The following is a 19,793-nucleotide window of genomic DNA, read 5'->3' as shown; positions in this document are numbered from 1 at the left end:
TTCGATAACAGCGCCGGATGGCCTGCTCACTGGGCCGCAAGGGCCAAGTGGCGGAAGTCAAGTTACTTCCTCCTGTCTCCCAGGACCACATCGTCCACAGAAGAAATTCTTTGGTCTCTCACAGCGAGGCTATCACTTCACTTGAGAGTTGTTACCATCAGAAATTTATCTTTTTTTAACTAAAATAATTGTTTTGGCCATGACATGCAGCGGGTGGGATCTTAGTTCCCTGACCAGGGATCGAACCTGGGCCCCAGCACTGAGCACGCCGAGTCCTAACCACCGGACCACCAGGGAATTCCCCAGAAATTTATTTTTAATAATAAAACACAAGTTTTTTTTATGTAATTTGTTTAAAATATAAACTATTTTATATATACTAAAATATAAGATATATTCAGAGGTATCTGTAAAATAAAGTCACCCTCACTCTCTTGCATTTTCATAAGCCTCCTAGGTTGAGAGAAAAGAGCAGAGGCACAGCTGTCAGCCTCAGGGTACGGCCTTGGGAGTGTGTCACCAGGCAGCCAAGGTGGGGCTCTTGGGGTTTCATCTGGTAGCAGCTGTATCACTTCTGGGTGTGGCCCTTCCCTAGAACACTCAGGAAAGAGATTTCTACGTTTCCTGTGTAGGTAACGCCTGCCCGGGGCCTTAGGACTGTCACTGTTGAGCAAAATAATTAGTTCTCCCCTGGCCCAGTGTTTTCCCGTTCCCAGGTGAGTTGAAGGGAGACAGTCAAGATGATTAGCAACAGGAGTTCCGAGGGCCAACCCCTCACTTTCCCAGGGGAGGTTACACCCGAAGTTCATGCCTAGGAAGCCAAGTGCAGAGACCTGGGAAAGCGGGGCGTGGCATTCCCGTTCCAGGCAGCCAGGTTCATTCATCACCTGAGGAGCAATCCATGCCAAGGGGGCACTGAGTTTATAAATAAGTAAAACTGACAGGAGTCCAGAATGGAAAAGGGGCGATTCTCTTAGTAACAGGATCTTGTAGTGATACAATCTATGGTGACGTCACTAAGGCCACACCTCCATACTCCGAAGGCAGGCTTTCTTCTTTGGCTCACTTCTGTGGATAGACTTCAGTTGCTGGTTTAATCCTCAACACTGTGGAATATTCCTCTTCTACATTATAAGTACTTCCCAGAATACCCTTTATTCTCTCATTAAGAACGCAGGGTATGTGGCTCCTGTTGTCCTGTGCTCTTTGTTAACTGATAAGAAAGATGTACAGATAACCTCTTGCTTTCCCGGACTCTTCCTTATTCACGTGGGCGCCATGGCAACCTTGATTGCCACGCCCAGGGCTGTTGGTTTTCAAGACCTTCGCTAGGATTTCCCAGGCTTTGTGTGCTATAGTAACAGGTGGAGATCCAATTAAGATAGTCTCTCCCTCTGCACTCCAGTTCTCTTCCCCCAAATGTCTCTTTTTTTTATAAAGAAATTCTCATTGAAGCTAAAATGCAAACTAGAACATGGAAATGTTAAAATGTTGTGCTCCGTGACTGCTGTATCATTTCCACACGTACTTTGCAATGTGGTGCCGAAATAGGAAAGAGAATGGCTGGATCTTTACAGGCTGTCCATACAACCAGCGAATGCTGGAGATCAGAGATGTCGGCCAAAGTTGGTACAAGCCACTTTTTTCTCTTCTTAACAGGAGAAATGACCTTGAAAGATAAACTTCTCTTATACAGGGTGATTTACTGCTTCTCATAAATTTCTCATGGTTCGCGTGGCCCAGTGAAAGCTCAGCCAGGGGAGGTAGAGTGAAAGGACTCGGGGCTGATACTGAGAGCAAGGGGGCCTTAGAGTGGACACCATCGTCTCCTCCTGCATTCGACCACTGGGGCTCTGCTTTTTGGCGTGTTCATCTATCTCTTTACTTGGCAACTTTAAAAATTTGTTTCTGTGATTATTTGGGAACAGGTGGTTACATTTCCTGAGCATTATTATTAGGTGTACTTGGTGTAAGAAAAATGCACACAGCAAATGTAAGAACTGCCTTAAACAAATTCACAACCGAGTCTACGTAAAGATGAGGTTCATCTTATCATTCACTAGCCTTGAATAATCTGTATGTGCGTGTTTTTAAGACTGCATGTCACAAGCCACCCTGCCATAACTTAGTATGTGGCTACTTTTTACTCATTGATTCTATTTTTCCTGCAACCATAATACGGCAGGGATTGTCTATTTGAGTCATGAAAGGGTAAATAACACTTGGTTCCTATCTTCAAGTAGCTGACAGTCTAAGCAGGATGATGTGACAGGTACACAAGAAATAATGCTCTAAGTTACAACGTGAGACGTAATAAATCTGTGGGATGCATCAAGTGCCGCATCAGTTCAGAGGAAGGAGAGAGGCCGTCTGGAGACTAGGCAAGTGTTGTCAGATGGAAAGGAAGGGGGGAGATTGAGAGACAAGGGAAGGGAGACATTGGTGGACCGTGGGGACTGAGGGTGTAGCTGGCGGCAGTGGGGAGAGCATCACAAGAGGCCTCCCTAGCCTTCCTTTTTCTCATCCATGGGATCCAGTTAGACAAGTCCTGCTGTTCTTACTTAGGTACTATCTCTTGTATATCACATTCCTTCTTTATTCTCTTTATTTTCTCCATTTTTATCCCTAGCTATTATAACAACCTCCTAACTGACCTGCTAGCTGCCGGTAGGATCATTTTCCTTAAAAACAAAACAAAACAAAACGAATCTCTGATCCTATAATCTCCCTTTCCCAGTTTTGGCTCTTCACTGGCTTATTATTATAACCCTCCACAATCTGGGTGGAATCTTCTCTTTCTGACTCATTTCCTAACACTCACAACCCCCAACCCCAGACACCTTCAGAATATGATGCGTCTGTGCACGCACAGTCTTGTTCCTAGCTCCTCCCCCGCCAGCCTTTTTTCTGTTCCTCACACTCCAAGTTTGTTTCTGCCTCGAGCTGTTCTGTTGATTGTTCTCTGCCACGAAGACTCTCCCTTCAGATGATCTCATCATTTGGATTGCAAAGCAAGACCTTCCCTGACCACCTTGTCTAAAAGAGTCTCCATGGCACTCGATTTCACTTTGTAAGATCCAGGGCCACCACGAGGGTGTAGAGTGCCTTTGCAGTAATTAGAAAAAGGAGCTCCCTCTGGCTGGCGCAGACCTCGTCCTCCCCCTCAGCTGGGTCTCTGTGCAGGGGATACACTGCAAACTTGCTCACAGCAGCCTGGAGACTTCTGTCCCTAAGTGAAATGATCTTGTTTATTTGCCTACTTGTTTTTTGCCAGTCTCCCTGGGTAGTTGTATGAGAACAAAAAATCTTCTATATTTTTCAAAACTGTACCTCCAATACTTTATATGAGGTGTTAACCCCAGGGCTTAGAGTACTGGAGGAATTCAGCATATCTTGGTTGATTGAGTTAATGAATTCCGTGATGCCTGGATTGCTCCTGTCCTCACACTGCCTTAGGCCTCTGGATAGACAGCTTCTAGAGTATCCATCACATTGTGTTGTCATTCTCTATTTGGTATCTCCTCCACTGGACTGTGAGCTTCTTGAGGTCAGAGAATGTGTCTTGTCAATCCTGTGTTGTTTAGAACAGTATCTGATACCTCGTGGGTTCTCAATAAGACTTTACGTTAATGCATGACTGTTTGAATCTCAGTGAAAGGAAGAGACGTGGTTCTATCAACATAAGGGAGTTTGAAGGAGAAGTGGTTTTCTAGGGGAAAAGATGGGCTCAGTTTCGAGTTTGAGATGTCAGCTGAACATTCAGATGAAAACATCCAGAGGTGACTGGGAGTGTGGAACATGAGAGAGAAGTTGGGGGTCAAGGGGGAGCTACAGACAGGGGTGAAGATATTAATTCATAAGGAAAAGGTCATGGACGCAGGTCACAGATGGGAAGCCTGTGGCCCAGTCTGGCCTGCAGACGTTTTTCCCTCACAGTGTTTTAAAAATTTTCAAATGTGTTGCTTACCTTTAAAAATTAGGAGATCTTCACACAAATTTTGGATTTCCAGTTCCCTTGAAACATCAGATCTGGTGACGTGGTGCTGAGAAGCGACGCCCCCAGAGGGGCTTCGGCAGCCTCACATCTCTGCTTCCTGTTTTGTTTTTTTTTCATTTATTTATTTAATTAATTTATTTTTGGCGCATTGGGTCTTCATTGCTGCGCGTGGGCTTTCTCTAGTTGCAGTGAGCGAGGGCTACTCTTCCTTGCGGTGCGTGAGCTTCTCATTGTCATGGCTTCTCTTGTTGTGGAGCACGGGCTCTACACACGTGGGCGTCAGTAGTTGTGGCGCATGGGCTCTAGAGCACAGGCTCAGTAGTTGTGGTGCTCGGGCTTAGCTGCTCCGTGGCATGTGGGATCTTCCCGGACCAGGGCTTGAACCCATGTCCCCTGCATTGGCAGGCGGATTCTTAACCACTGCACCACCAGGGAAGCCCTCTGCTTCCTGTTACCTGCCTGGCCCAGCAGGCACTCGAGTTCGTATAGGATGAGAAACAAAGAGAGCTAAAGACAGCAGAACACTTCCAGGAGGGTCTATAGGAGAAAGAGAGGCCCTGGGAAGGCTGAAGGATTGGGTGAAGGTAGGAGGAGAACATGGGGCAAACACAGTGTCAAAAAGCCAAGTGGGCAGAGAGGATCGATAAGGAAATGGGGAGGAGATGGAGGAGATGGGAGGAAAATGAACCTCACCAAAATCTCTTTGATGATTAAAAATTCCCTGATCGTACATGGCACACCAGTTTAAGAGCATGAATTTCAGCATCAGATAAAAGTTTGTCCAGAACTTGGCTCAGCCAGTTTGGGGGATTATAAGGTCATCTTTAAAGCTATTCAAAACAAATTATTTTATTCTTTACAGTTCTACAGTAAACTAACTTTAGTATGGTGAGTTGAAATTCTACCCTAATCACTTTTTCCCCCAATGAAGCGGTTGCTTTCATTAATGAATTTTTTTTAATGCAGATCTTCTTAGGACCACAACTTTTAGGTCCACAACACAGTATAACTGATAAATGGTTAATCGTTAATAAATTTTTTTCAGGTGCCGCTCAAAGATACCACCACTTTGGGTGTCACCGCTCAAAGATACCACCACTTTGGGTGTCTGTGAAATGACTTATTTTTTTTTATAGAGTGACAAATACTATTTTTCACTTTTAAATATAGAAAAACTGAGTTATAAAAAATTATATTAGTTTAAGTTCATATAGCCAGCCCAGAATCGAAATGGGGTTTTTTTAAAGGTCCTACTCAGCAGTTAGTTTAAAAGTCCCTTCTTTTCTCATCAAGAGAGGAAATAAAATTCGTTCATTAGTTGCAGTGATGTTCCCCACAGGAGGTTAGTATTCCCCGTTGCACTCACTGATTGATTTGACTCCAAGCCGAAGGATTAGAGTTAATATGCTATTAAAACCAACCCTGGATATTTTAACAACTGATCACCTGTTTGTAGATCATCATCTTTCCCAGGAACTTCTTACACTGGGAGCAGGGAGAAAATTCTCTTGTTTCTAAATTTTAGAGAGAAATATGCCATTTATTGTTTTCTTGGAAAATTTCTTTCTGTAGTTATGTCTTCTTAAAAAGTAATTGCTATTTATTTTTTTCCATGCATTTAAACAAGATGGGTTGATGGATGGACAGATGGAGAGACGTGTGATCAAGGAAATAGAGCACTATGCTAATTGTGGAATTTACGTGGGGGGGTATATGGTCATTTACTCTACAATTTTTTAAAAACTTTTCTGTATGCTTGGAAATTTTAGTAATAAAATGTTGGGAAAAGAATAATTGTTCCAGACATCTAAAACTGCAATTTAAATATTGTGTCAGAAGATGATGGCAATGCTTTGAAAATCAGATAGCCCCGTTTATTCAGGCCTTCACTGACTGAGTACCTGGAATTTCACATTTTATTTACCAAAGTGGAATTAGGTTAAAATGGCTGAACTTATGCCAAAGTTTTCAAAGAGACTGTTTTTTTTAGTAATTTCTTATAAAGTCTTTAAGGATACTTCAGTCCCTTTCTGATGATGCTGACTTTTCTTCATCTGTGAAATCTGGCCACTAGGTCAGAACTGCTTCCTCCCTGTAGGTATAGTTTAGTTCCCTTGGGCTTCATCCATGAAGTTCCCAGTCTACTGAGCTTGGTCTCAGATATTCAGAGTCACTGCCTTCAAGCTACTCAAACTGAGTAAGATCACTGAGAGTAAGTAAATAAACTTTGGACTAGAGTGGTAGCTCTCAAGATGTGAAATCCCTTTCATTTTTTTTTTTTTCCTCCAGTAGATTTTCCTCTTTCCTCTTGGAACTTTAGAGTGGAGGTACTACCCTCTTCTTTGTACTGCTCTTTTTCTTCATTACATTTTTTCTTCTCTGCATTCTCATTTCCTCTTCCATCCAACTCCCCACAACGATGGCAGCCACGCTAATGTGTTTCATATATATCCTTGGATAGTCAGCCTTTCTGGAACATTATTAGTGTTGTTTTTGAATCTGTTTTAAATTTCTTTGAATTATATACATCTGCTCGGAGTCTGATACGTGGAATTCCTTGGCATATGTCCTTACGTTCTCTTCCTCGAGTGATGGCCTCTTCCAACTCTGCTGACCACAACTGTGCAGTGATGAACGTTCTCACACAGGCCTCCTTGTGAACCTGTGGGAGGTTTTCTCTGGCACGCATACTGGAGGTGGGGTATAGGATACACACAGCCTTAATTCTATGAAATGCTGTCAGATTGTTGGTCAGCCCCAACTCATAACAGCAGCACATGAGGTTGACTGCTTCTCTGTATCCTCATCAACACCTGACATTATCAGACTTTCTAAATTTTTCAATTCTAATTGGGGTAAAGTGGTATCTTACTGTTTTAATTTGTCTTTCTCTGATGAGTAACTAAGTTGTGCATCTCTTTCTTATGTTAGCTCTTTAGATTTCTCCTTATATGAATTGTTTGGCCCAGTTTTCCATTGGGTTACCTTTTTCAGGATGAGAATATACTTTTCCACTTGATGCTGTTATTTTATTTTTTCCCAGTGCTCTCAAAGATAAAATAGACCAAATCTATAGCAATGGCTTAAGATAGTAACAATTATTTTCTCTTTCAATGGTTTCCTTCCTGGTGCCAATTACAACTTAAAACTATATCATATACTTCTGGTTCACTTGCTCTTGGCCAATCTCCCCACTAGGAAACATGCTCTATGAGGGCAGAGATCCTGTCTACCTTATCTAATTGTTTTCTCCCTGTACTTAAGACAGTGGTTAGCACATCATAGGCGCTTGATAAAGAACTATTGATTCTGTTCATTAGCTGAATATTGAGCTACGTGTGCCAGGTACTGAGTTGGCCCTAAGACACTGCCCTCAAAAGGAGCTCATTGGTCACCCAGAAAGAGAAGAAATCAAAGAATTATAATAAACAGTGCCATGTGTTCAACTGGAAACTTGCCTCAGTCAAAGGACTCAAGCCCTTCCACAGAAAATTATGTTTAAACTGAGATAACAAAAATTAAGCAAGAGTTCTAAAGCAAACAAAGGGCAACAATTAAAACACATAATTTGAAACAGTTTTATGAACTTGTGCTCTCCCCATTTAAGGCAGAGGTCAAAATACAACATCCAGGGAAATGAGCCCAGGAGTTGTCTTCTTTGCAAGAGAACTCTGCATGGGAGGGAAAGCTCACCTCCAGGGATCTGTGGGAAGTTCAGCTGAAGTCTGAGCTCCTACACCATCTCGGCAGCCTGCTTTTCTGGTTTGAGGATTCTAGTTTTTTTTTTAAATCCATGTCAAGGCCTGGTGAGCTTTGTACACTCTTGGACAAAGATCTAAAGCTGAGTTTATCCAAAGCCTAAACAATTGCCAGGCACACCCATTGGCTAAAAGACCATTTTTCTCCCTTTGACAATCACTTTCATAATACTCAATTACAGGCTGTTTTAGTCCCATGATTTTATCATAAAAACATCAGTCCATGCAACATCAGATGCCACAAGGAGAGATTTTCAAGTCTGTGACTCTCACTGGAAAAGAAAGAAGAGCCTATTTCAACTTCTCAAAGCATTCTTTGCTCTCAGGCTTTGTTACCCTTACTCTGTTTTTGGACAGAGGACAAGCTGTAGTTCCCAAAGAGAGGAGAAATCAAGTCCACTGCCTGGCTGCTCCCCAGCATTGGGGCTCATTTATCGTCAGTCCTGCAAGGGACCCAGGAGCTTGCAAACTGCCTTCTACAGAGTCTAAGTGTTTCCTAGGCGATGAAGGGGAACTGAAGGGACGGTCATCTGTTTCCATCAGTGGAGGCCACGTGGCTGGTTACAAGAGAGTCACTAGCCCATCGCACTGAGGATGTTGAACACTAGTGTTTCTTTCCTTAATTCAGCTGCATTTCCTAACGTGGAAAGGGAATTTGGAATATAGACTTTGCTTTTCTGAGAAAAACCTCAGGTAAAAAAAATAAACTGGACGTTTGGCCACTTTCTTCAGTTTCACCAGAGAGCAAGGTTATGAGTGCCTCAGGGCATGCATCACCACTGTGAGAATATTCACTCATTTAATCTTCAAGTCTGTCCTGTGTTATTGCCCTGTGCTGGAGAATCTACTGTGGACAAGAGGCCGGCCCTGTCTCCAGGGGTTTATAACACTGGTAAACATGACACCAAGTAAAAGGAAGGTGGGCGGAGAGGGAGGACAGCTGGTTTAGGCAGAGGGAGCAGGCAGAGACGAGGGGATACATGATCCGTGTTCTGTGACTGGCACAAGGTTCAATATGATTAGAGCACAGCGTGTGAAGGGGGCTATGTGAAAGGAGAGGCTTCAACAGAGACACACTTTAAGCTAAATAATGTCTCTGATTTCACAAACACCTCCCTGTTTTCCTGTGCACTTATACTTGCCAAACTGCCCTACGTGTCCTTTCAAAAAATATGCTCACGCTGTCCATAAGTCCCCTCACCCCAAAGCAAGTCTTTTAAACAGTGGGTGAAAATTCGCATGTGATTTGAAGCAGTTGCCACTGCCCCCAAACCCAATCTCATGAGCAATTTTTGGTGGCAAGCTGGTTTAATCATTTTTACATCACAATTATAAAGCTGCATTTTAGTTGAGGTAGTGGATTCCATTTGAAATGGTTAATAATAACTGGACAGAGTTGATTAATTAAATTAGATTCAATTATAAAATAGTTCTTAACCAACAGTGGGTGTCAGATGGGGAAGCTTTTCAAAATGCCCCAGCCTTATGCCCTTCTCTGTCCTAACGAATACGAACCTCTATCTGCAAGTTGGACACTTAGAAAAAGTTCCTGAGGCATCTAGGTGCACATTTGTGGTTAAAATGAACCCATGGAGACCTCACCACTTGCATTGAAAAGGTTATTTTCAGAAAACTCTAGATTATGTTTTTGAACATATTTGTACTGACTTTACTGTGATGATAGAGGACAAGAAATCAGAAGTCTTTTAATAAGAAGCAATCCCAATAACATGTCCTAGAAATTAATTTTTTTGGTAACCTCCGATTGGATCCATAAAGTCAGGGCCATCATTACTATCAGGAAGGTAGTAGTAAATTCCCTCTCCACCTCTGTTTCCTCTTAGATAGGAAAACACATGAATTATCTTCTTGCCCGTTGAATCTACTGGGAAGATGTATGGTGTTGGCATATTTGAGTTGCAGAAATCAGAGCTGGCTTTTCATCATTATTGACACATAACTGGACAATTGCAGCGGTTGCTTCTATGCCATTAGCAGCATTAAAAGTCCTATGGGGAGACATGGCAGAAAGAACTGACTGTGGTTTAGAGGGGACATTAATATCATTCTCCACTGTCTGCTTTGGTTTGAGCTAAATCACAAATTACTGTATCAAGCAAACATTTTTTTAAAAGAGGGAGGAAAAAAGGGAGCCAGTTGCCAAGAAAAATTAAAAATATTATTAGGTACGGTAGTGCCAGTGAGGATGGAGAGAAGTAGGTAGATTCAGGAGATTTAGGATGTTGAACTGACAGCACTGTGTGATGGATTTCCTGTGGGGGAAGGAGTCAGAGATGATGGCTGGGAACCTGTGCTGGACTGCTGGGTGGACGTCGACTGACCATGTGACCGACTCTAAATATTACAGTTATAATTCTACTATAAGGCTTTCTACTAAACACAGTAAATAGTCATATGACATTTACTATGATTTACAACCATAGAAAGTCATTCTTATCTTCATGATTTCTGCCTTATTTTTATAAAACAAATTTATAAGGAAAATCTATACCAGAATTAGAAAATTTAGAACAGCTTGTGTCAAGAGATTTTTTTTTTTGCTTTGTTTTTGTTTTGTGATTTATTTTTTAACTTTTTTTTTTTTTTTTTTTTTTTTTTTGCTGTACGCGCAGGCTCAGCGGCCACGGCTCACAGGCCCAGCCACTCCGCGGCATGTGGGATCTTCCCCGACCAGGGCACAAACCCACGTCCTCTGCATCGGCAGGTGGACTCTCAACCACTGCGCCACCAGGGAAGCCCTTATTTTTTTAACATTTTTAATGAAAAATTTCAAACATATACAAAATAAGAGAGAATAGTAATGAAACACATTTATACATTTCACTCAGATTCCAGTTATTAATTCACGTCCAATCTTGTTTTATTTAAACTCTCCTCCCATACAGCTACATTTTTTTAGCTTTGTTGAGATAAAATTGACATACAGCACAGGGTAAGTTTAAGGTGTACAATGTGATGATTTGATAAACTTATATATTGCAAAATGAGTACCACAATAAGGTTAGTTGACATACACATCGCCTCATATAATTACATTTTGTGTGTGTGTGTGGTGAGAACATTTAAGATTTACTTTCTTACCAACTTTCAAGTATATAATATAGTATTGTTAATTATAGTCACAATGCTGCACATTAGATCCCCAGAATTTATTCATCCTAAACTGAGTTTGTACATTTTGACCAACATTTCCTCATTTCCCCCACTATCTCAACCTTTGGCAACCACCAATCTATTCTGTTTCCACATATAAGTGATATTATACAGTACTTATATTTCTGTGTCTCACGTATTTCACTTAGTATGACACCTTCGAGGTCCATCCATGTTGTCACAAATGGCAGAATGTCCTTCATTATCATAGCTGAACAATACATATGTATATATATATACACACACACACTCTTTCTTCATCCGTCCACTGATGGACACTTAGGTTATTTCCATATCTTGGTTATTGTGAATAATGCTGTAACGAACATGGGGGTGCAGATATTTCTTTGAGATAGTGATATCATTTCCTTTGGACATATACCCAGATATGGGGTTGCTGGATCATATTCATATGGTAGTTCTATTTTTAACTTTTGTATAACTTCCAAGCTGTTCGCCGTGGTGCCTATGCCAATTTACATTCCCACCAACAGAAGGATTCCCTTTTTTCCAGATCCTTGTTATCTCTTGTCTTTTTGATAATAGCCATCCTAACAGGTGTGAGGTGATATCTCATTGTGGTTTTTATTTGCATTTCCCTGATGATTAGTAATGTTGAGTGTCTTTTCTTTTCTTGTACATGTTGCCCATTTGTATGTCTTCTTTGGAAAAATATTTATTCAGGTTTTCTGCCCGTTTTTAAACTGGAATATTTGTTTATTGCTATTGAGTTGTATGCATTCCTTATATATTTTGAATATTAAACCCTTATCAGGTATATGGCTTGCAAGTATTTTCTCCCATTCAGTAGATTGCCTTTTACTTTTGTTGGTTATTTCTTTTGCTACACAGAAGTTTTGGTTTGATGTAGTCCCACTTCTGTTTGTTTGTTTGCTTTCGTGGATTGTACTTTTGGTCTTGTCCAAAATATGGTTGCCAAGACAAGGAGATATTTCCCTATGTTTTCTTCAAGGAGTTTTACAATTTTACGTTTTACATTTAAGTCTTTAACACATTTTGAGTCAATTTTTGTAAGTGGTGTAAGATAGAGGTCCAATTTCTTTTGCATGTAAATATCAGATTTTCCCAACACCATTTATTGAGGAAAATATCTTTTCCCCATTGAGTATTCTTGACTTCCTTGTCAAATATTAATTGACTGTATGTGTGTGTTTATTTCTGGGCTCTCAGTTTTGTTCCATTGGTCTATGTATCTGTTCTTATGCCAGTACCATACTGTTTTGATTATGATAGCTGCTTTGTATTATAGTTTGAAATCAGGAAGTGTGATGCCTCCAGCCTTGTTCTTTCTCAGAATTGCTTTGAATATTTGGGATCTTTTGTTGTTCTGTACCAATTTTATGATTAGTTTTTCTAGTTCTGTAAAAAATGCCATTGGAATTTTGACAGAGATTGCGTTGGATCTATAGATGGCTTTGAGTAGGATGGACATGCTAACAATGTTAATTCTTCCAATCCAAGAGCACAGGATATTTTTCCATTTATTTGTGTCTTCATCATTTCTTTCACCAATGTCTAATAATTTTCAGTGTACAGATGTTTCACCTCATTGGTTAAATTTATCCCTAAGTATTTTTCATTGTTTTGAATGCTATTGTAAATGGGATTCTTTATTTCTTTTTCAAATTGTTCATTATTAGTGTATGGAAACTAGCTTATTTCTGTAAGTTGATTTTTCATCCTACAACTTTACTGAATTCACTTATTAGTTCTATTTTTTGATGGCGTCTTTAGGATTTTCTGTATCCAAGATATCATCTTCAACAGAAACAGTCTTACTTTTTCCTTCCCAAATTGGATGCCTTTTATTTCTTTTTATTGTCTAGTTGCTCTGTCTAGGACTTCCAGTACTGTGCTGAATAGAAACAGGGAGAGTGGGCATGTCTTGTCTTGTTCTTGACCTTAGAGGAAAAGCTTTCAGCTTTTCATCATTAAGTGTACATGTTAGTTGTGGTCTTGTCATATATGGCTTCTATTATGTTCAGGTATATTTTATCTATACTTAATTTGTTGAGAGTTTTCATCATGAAAGGATGTCAAATTTTGTCAAAATCTTTTTCTCCATCTATTGAAATGACCATATAATTTTTATCCTTCATTTTGTTAGTGGAGTGTATCACATTGATTGATTTGCATATATTGAGCCATTCTTGTATCCCAGGAATAAATCCTTCTTGATCATGACATATGATTCTTTTAATGTATTGTTGAATTCGGTTTGCTAATATTTTGTTGAAGACTTTTGCATGTATGTTCATCAGGGATATTGACCTGTAATTGTCTCTTCTTGTAGTATTCTTATCTTGCCTTGGTATCAGGGTAATGATGGCCTTTTAAAATGAGTTTGTAGTGGATGGAGTTTCCATTTTTTGGAGGAGTTTGAGAAAGATTTGTATTAATTCTTTAAATGCTCATCTTATTGTTTTCTAGCTGTTTTGTAGTTCATTTGTTCTTTTCTTCCTTTTTTGCTGTCTTCGTTTGTGAATCAGTGATTTTTGTAGTGTTATGCTTTGATTCTCTTCTCTTTACCTTTTGTGTATCTACTGTAGGTTTTGCTTTGTGATTACCATGAGGCTTACATAAAATATTTTATAGATTTAACAGTCTATTTTAGGCCAATAACAATTTAACTTTGATCACATACAAAACTTCCCTTTTACTCCCCCCCCCACCCCATGTTTTATGCTTTTGGTGTCATAATTTACCTCTTTTTATGTGTGTACCAATAACAGATTATTGAAGCTATAGTTATTTTTAATACTTTTGTCCTTTAACCTTTATGCTAGAGTTAAGTGATTTATACACCATTATATAATGGTATTAGAGTATTCTTAAACTGACTATATACTTACCTTTACCAGTGTGTTTTATACCAGTGTGTATGCCTTTAAACTCTATGAACTAAGCCTTAAATCTATAACATTCAGCTTTTGAATCCTTTCCAAGTGGTTGCTTTACAGTGTTTGAAACCCAGAAAACTTCGGTTTGCATGATGAGAATCTCAAAGACACACAGCCCTGAGTTTGATCCCCAGCCACAAAACAGTCTTTCTATTTTGGCCTTGAGCTCATCACTTTACAACAGTGGACCAGCCTCTATGAGCCCCAAAGAGCGCCATGACATTCTAAACTTGTAAACAGAGGAGGGTGGGGGAAGAGGAGTGGTCATGGGATTGGGGTGTGAGTTGATGAGAGCTTTCCAGGATTTTTGTATGGCTAAGAGACAGACACACATGTTCCCAAAACAACTGACGTGTGTGGGTGGGGGAAGGGGTGTCTGGATCCCTGTGGTTTTGGTTGATCTCTCCTTTCTTGCTCTTTCTGACATGTCAGTAACTTTCTTTGAATAGGAAGAATTAAGTGCTGTTGTTTTAAATTTTGTTTAAGCTAAAATGTAAATTGCATGTAATAGCTTATGGGATATTAAGACAGAAATCAACATCTCAAGAATTATCCTCTCATTTACAAATGAAGAAACTGAAGCTCAGAGAAGTTGTTACATTTTACCCAGGATCTCACATCTAGCAGGTGGCAGAACTCTGAGAAAAGCCCAGGTCTTCTTTCCTCCCTCCTTCACCTGAGCAATTTGATGCACATTTTACCAGGGAGAACTGGAGTCATTCCTTCTTGATTTAGTGATGCAAACACAAATCAACATTCAGAAGCCTGTTCTGACTTTCTTTACATGAGTTTTAAATAGAGCATAATGGCCACTGAAAATAAATCTTTGGATTGGAAACTTGACAGTGTCCTTCAGCTCTGTTCTCTCTCTTGGAATACAAGGACATATTTCCATTTTATTGCAAATTGAACATAAGCAGTTTTACTACATAGCCAGAAGTTTGGCAAGACCACTTTAAATTTCAAGCCTCCAGATTTATCTTGAATGAACTTGAGGCTGTGTGTGTGTGTGTGTGTGTGTGTGTGTGTGTGTGTGTGTGTGTATGTATGTAGCCATTTTCAATGGAGTTTTCCAACTGTCTTTGGTTGGGCCATGGACAGTTGTCTAGTGGTCTCAAACTGTATGTGCTCTTAATTATTTTCATTTTTAGGACCAGATCTTTATGGAAAATGTGGGTGCAGTGAAGCAGCTTTGCAAACTAACCAACAACCTTGAAGAAAGAATAGAAGAGTTAGAAATATGGAACAGAAGACTGGCCAGGCTAAAGCAGCTCAGTAGTTGGAAGTCCTCCGCCAGTGAAGTGAGCTCGATCAGGTACTTCCAGGATTGCCATAGAAATCTGGAGAAAGGAGAGAATGGAGTCTTTCCATAACTAGATCACTCTGAATGGTTTGTTCTACCAAGCAGCAACCATTACTTTCTTTTAATTAAGTCCCTATTCTTCTTTCAGAATGTTTTGGAACACAGTTGTTTTATGTGATAATTTTCTTATTTTTTCTGTTGCTGCTTTTAAAATAAAACAAAATATAATGCATCTGTTTAAGAGCAGTGATTATAGGAAGTGCTACATTTTAACAAAAGGGTGGCCTTTCCTTTAAGGAGGAAAGGTGGCCATTTCTAAATTTAGAGAACCATGTTTGGTCCTCAGGGAAAAAACTTTTATTCTATTTTTTTTATTACTTAAGGAGGCACGTGCACATTTTCTGGGATATATTTTGAGAAAAAGGGAAATGTTAACTTTTAATGCATTTATTTATACTTACTAAGTTTCTTGTACACTAAAAGAACTCTCAATTGCCTCGACTCTTCCTTTTTTAAATTACCACTGAATAATAATAATAATAATAAAAAAGCATACTGCTGTGTTAGTGACAGCCTGGGCCTTTGTCATATAACTCTTGGAGAGGCAGCTGAATCAAAACTAATTTTCTCTTTCTCTTTTTAAAGCAAATTTAGCAGAGCTCTTAGTGCATCTTCTCCAAAAAGGACCATTCCCCAAAAATCCAGCAAGGTAAATAGACTTAAATTTATAATGAACAGATGTGATATTTTCTATTCAAATAGTCTTTAGAAAAATTGATCAGGAGTTTTTTTCTTCATTTATTTGTTGACGGGTTCCCTAGGCATCCTTATGCACTTAAGGCATTTAAATATTATCCTTTTAATAGATATTAACTGGTTTTTCAAAGAGGAGTTTGTAGAGATATGAGTATAGAACCTGTTCATTTCAGAAATATTGTTCTGCCGCTTTTTGTGTATATAGTCCCCATCAGGTGAAATTCATCAGCAGATGACTCTGGGCTGCAAGATCTGTGTGGATGCCTTGACTCGACTCAGGCCCTTATCTTTGTCTCCAGAAGATCTCAAAGGGATGTCAGTTAATCCACAAATCCCTCTTTTCCCTTTGATATTTAGTACTATATATGCAAATGGAGACTAGGTATTCACTTGCTTGCAAAGGATAAAATGTGACAGCTTTATTAATGAACAGAACATTTCATCAAATAGGATAACATTTACATTAAAGGTGAAGGTTAATCATTTAACTTAAAGGACACCCTCTCCATTGCAGAGAAGTGTCAGTGAGGGAGAAGCGGCAATACTCTCTTTCTAGCTGCCATTCATAGATAGCTGTGAACCTCAGCTCGCTCCCTCAGATCCACTAGTTTTCCAAAGGTGGCCTTTCCCGAAGGAAGATATTTATGACCTTAACCTATATCCTGTTACGGGCTGACCTGATGTTTGGGCCATTGTCCCAATTTACTCGCTACTCCTCATGTTGTACGTCACTGAACTATTCTAAGAGGGTTTAGAAAGTTTAATATTCTACTAAAAACTACTAAAATGTTATGCTGTGGACAAGCTTCTTGCTATACCAATAGGCATAAATACATGGATAAATGTATATGTAGAAGTGTTTTGGGGCAAGTTTACTTAATTGCATTGGGAAACAGATAATAATAATGTCTACCTTACAAAGAGTATTGATAGGATTAAATGAGCGAAAGCCCTTAGCACAATGCCCAGCACATAGCAGGTTGCTCAATAAACACAAAATACTAAAAATATTGTGTAGGGAAGGTGCTCTTTGTACTAACCAGTTTGAAAGGGGATAGAGGGAATTGTATCTACATCCATGGAGGCCCTGATTGGTACAATTTGGTGCCTGTGCAACCTCTGTAGCGCCCATCTTGCACACAAAGAATCTTTATTTTGCAGTTTTCTCAGAATATTAACTAGAACATACGGTCCATGAGAACAGGCTCTGTGTCAGCCTTCCTCACTCTGTGTCCCCAGGGACAGACACAGAGCAGGTACTCAAGAAATATTTGTCAAATGAATGAATGAATGGAGAGCCCAGTCTGAAAATATTCCCTGAAGGCTCACAATCTAAATTTAAAGCATTAAGAGATTCAGTGTCTTGGGTGTATGGGTGGTGGGGGAGTTGGGGTGTGGACACAGGCTCAGGGACTTATATGGACATCCAGACATTAAAGAGCACCCATTTAATTCAGAGACTTCATGCAGTCACTGTCCTACGCCCCTGTGCATGCAAAAGTTAGTAAGATGTGGCCCCTTCTAAAGAATTGTAAGGTAGCCAGGGAAGATCAGAAGAGAATACAAAGAACAGTTGTACCCGGATGTGATAAATATTGCAGAGGCTCAGAGCACCGTGGGAGTATCATGGGACCCGGGCCTTCAAGGGGGCATAAGCTTTGGCTAGAAAGTAACAGGTGCTGCTGGAGAGGTTTCAGATGGAATGGCACAAGCCAAGGTCCGGGAGCTGGCACCAGCTTCCTTGAAGGACTAGGTGGGAGTTTGTTAGGGAGGAGAGTAAAAGTTAAGGCTGAAAATATGTCAGGCTCAGTTTCTGGATCACCAGTTAAGGAGTTCATTTGGCAGCCATGAAGACTTTTTGAATAATAACAATAATATCTAAGTTGTATAGTGTATCCTTTCTTTACAGACAGAAAAGGGAGGCAGCATGGCATTGGGGTTAAGATCACAGATTCCGGAACCAAGTGTTTTTTGGTTCAAATCCTGGCTCTGTGACTTACTAGCAGTGTGATCTTGAGTAAGGAACTTAGCCTTCCTGGGACTCATGTTTCCACATCTCTAAAATAGGGATGATAATAGTACTTGCCTTATAGAGTAGTTGAGGATTACTGTGAGGTTAAATAAATTAGCATACATAAAGCACTCAAAAGAGTGTGTGGCACATAAGTGCTATGTAAGTGTCCACTGCTATTTAGTATTTTCAAACCCTCTATTTCAGTGGTTCTCATACTTTGGCATGTATCAGAGTCTTCCAGGGAGCTTGATAAAATACAGGTAATGGTGGTGTTTTGCTCTCCCTGTACTATCTTTCTAGGAGGTTTTGGCTGTTTCTCCGAGGTTAACTTGCCCTTCCATACACCAACCCCCTAGGTAACCTTTATTCCTCAAAGCCTCCAAGATCCTTGGAGCATTGAAACACAAGCGTACGGGTGGAGAGTGGTCCTCCTGGGTTGAGTGGGGACATTAATGAGCAAAGTGCTGGCTATGAGCAGTTGGTGGGCTTTACCTGATGGTGAGAAGCCTGGCTGGGCCAATGCTGGTCAAGATGATGCTCATTCTGGAGGAAGATTAAGGTCTCATCCACTCCAAAGGGTTCCTCTCCTTTCCTTCTCTTTCTTTACTTCCAAGAGGTAGGTGGGTGATTCCTGCTGTGTGTTGATGATTGGGGCGAGGTGAGAAAGACCTCAGGGTTCAAGTAAAAATTCAGAGTACGTGGAGAAGGGAGAGAGGGAAGGAACAAACACAGGCTTCTTCTGAGAGCCCGCCTCCCCCCACAATTCAGGGTATTATGAAAATTAGTAACATAGAGGTCAAATGGATCATACTGAATAAATGATGCATCATCTCAATGAGTACGTTTATTTTTAAATTTATTTATTTATTTATTGTTTTAATCGGGGTATAGTTGTCTTACAATGTTGTGTTAGTTTCTACTGTACAGTGAAGTGCAGTTCCCTGTGCTGTACAGCAGGTTCTTATTAGTTATCTATTCTAAACATATTAGCAAACACAGATACTTTTCATTATCTCACTTCTTACAGATTGACAGTCCCCCACCTCATGCTACATGGAAACCTATTGAATCAGAATTTTTCAGGGCATTTAGATTTTTTAACAAACTCCATAGTAATTCTCATGCAGACTTGAACTTGAGAAACATTTCTCTGTTAATCAGGTCACCCAATAACTCTGAAAGGTAGGCAGGTATGATTTTATCTTTCCTATTTTATTGATGAGGAAAATGAGGATCAATGACACTTAGATGACTTGTTCAGGGCTTGACTCCAGGTCTGACCCCAGGTCTTAGGCCATTTTCCTATACAAGGTCAAAGGCTTTTGAGCAAAAGCATGGAGACTTAAAATAATCTGGCAGCTTTGGGGAGTAGGTTGGAAGGGGAAGCCCTTATTCTGAGATTAATACTATTTAATTCTAATCAATTCAGCAAATTTCATTGCATTGAGTTCTTTCTTTGCACAGCACACTATTAGGATGTCCTCAAAACCGTTCCAGTGGGATGTAGGAAAGGTATAAACCAGCCACTTCTTGGTATTCAAAGTGGCTTCCTACTGCACTTATGGATGACTCAGTTATGATAACCCTAAAATTTGGGTACTTGTTAAAAAGCGTGTAGTTAATTCCGCCCCCCTGACCCCCGATATTACATTGAAGAACATTTTCTTTATGCAGATAACCTGCCCAAGAAATTCAAAGACCAATTTTAAACTATTTCTGAACTACCACCATCCTCCAATTCCCTTCCAATCCTGTACCCGCAGAAGGAAGCAAACATAATACTCCCTATTACATTAGTAGGAAACTCATATTTAAGGAGCACCATATTTAACTGGGCAGAAAGCCTCTCGTATCTCCAGCAATATTCCTC

At 40.0% G+C, this 19,793-nt stretch overlaps 1 protein-coding gene across 2 annotated transcripts in view; it reads left to right on the top strand.

Annotated features, from left to right (window-relative positions):
• MYRFL (myelin regulatory factor like) overlaps positions 1-19,793 on the top strand; it is a 115,185-nt gene that overhangs the window by 78,341 nt on the left and 17,051 nt on the right. For both annotated transcript variants that reach the window (XM_032645838.1, XM_032645837.1), the window contains exons 14-15: positions 15,002-15,165; positions 15,799-15,862. In XM_032645838.1, the coding sequence (XP_032501729.1) occupies positions 15,002-15,165; positions 15,799-15,862 (228 nt within the window). The remainder of the gene's footprint in view (positions 1-15,001; positions 15,166-15,798; positions 15,863-19,793) is intronic.

The sequence above is a fragment of the Phocoena sinus genome, chromosome 10 (genome assembly GCF_008692025.1).
Source record: "Phocoena sinus isolate mPhoSin1 chromosome 10, mPhoSin1.pri, whole genome shotgun sequence".
Taxonomy (NCBI): domain Eukaryota; kingdom Metazoa; phylum Chordata; class Mammalia; order Artiodactyla; family Phocoenidae; genus Phocoena; species Phocoena sinus.
This window is presented reverse-complemented; position numbering and strand designations above follow the sequence as displayed.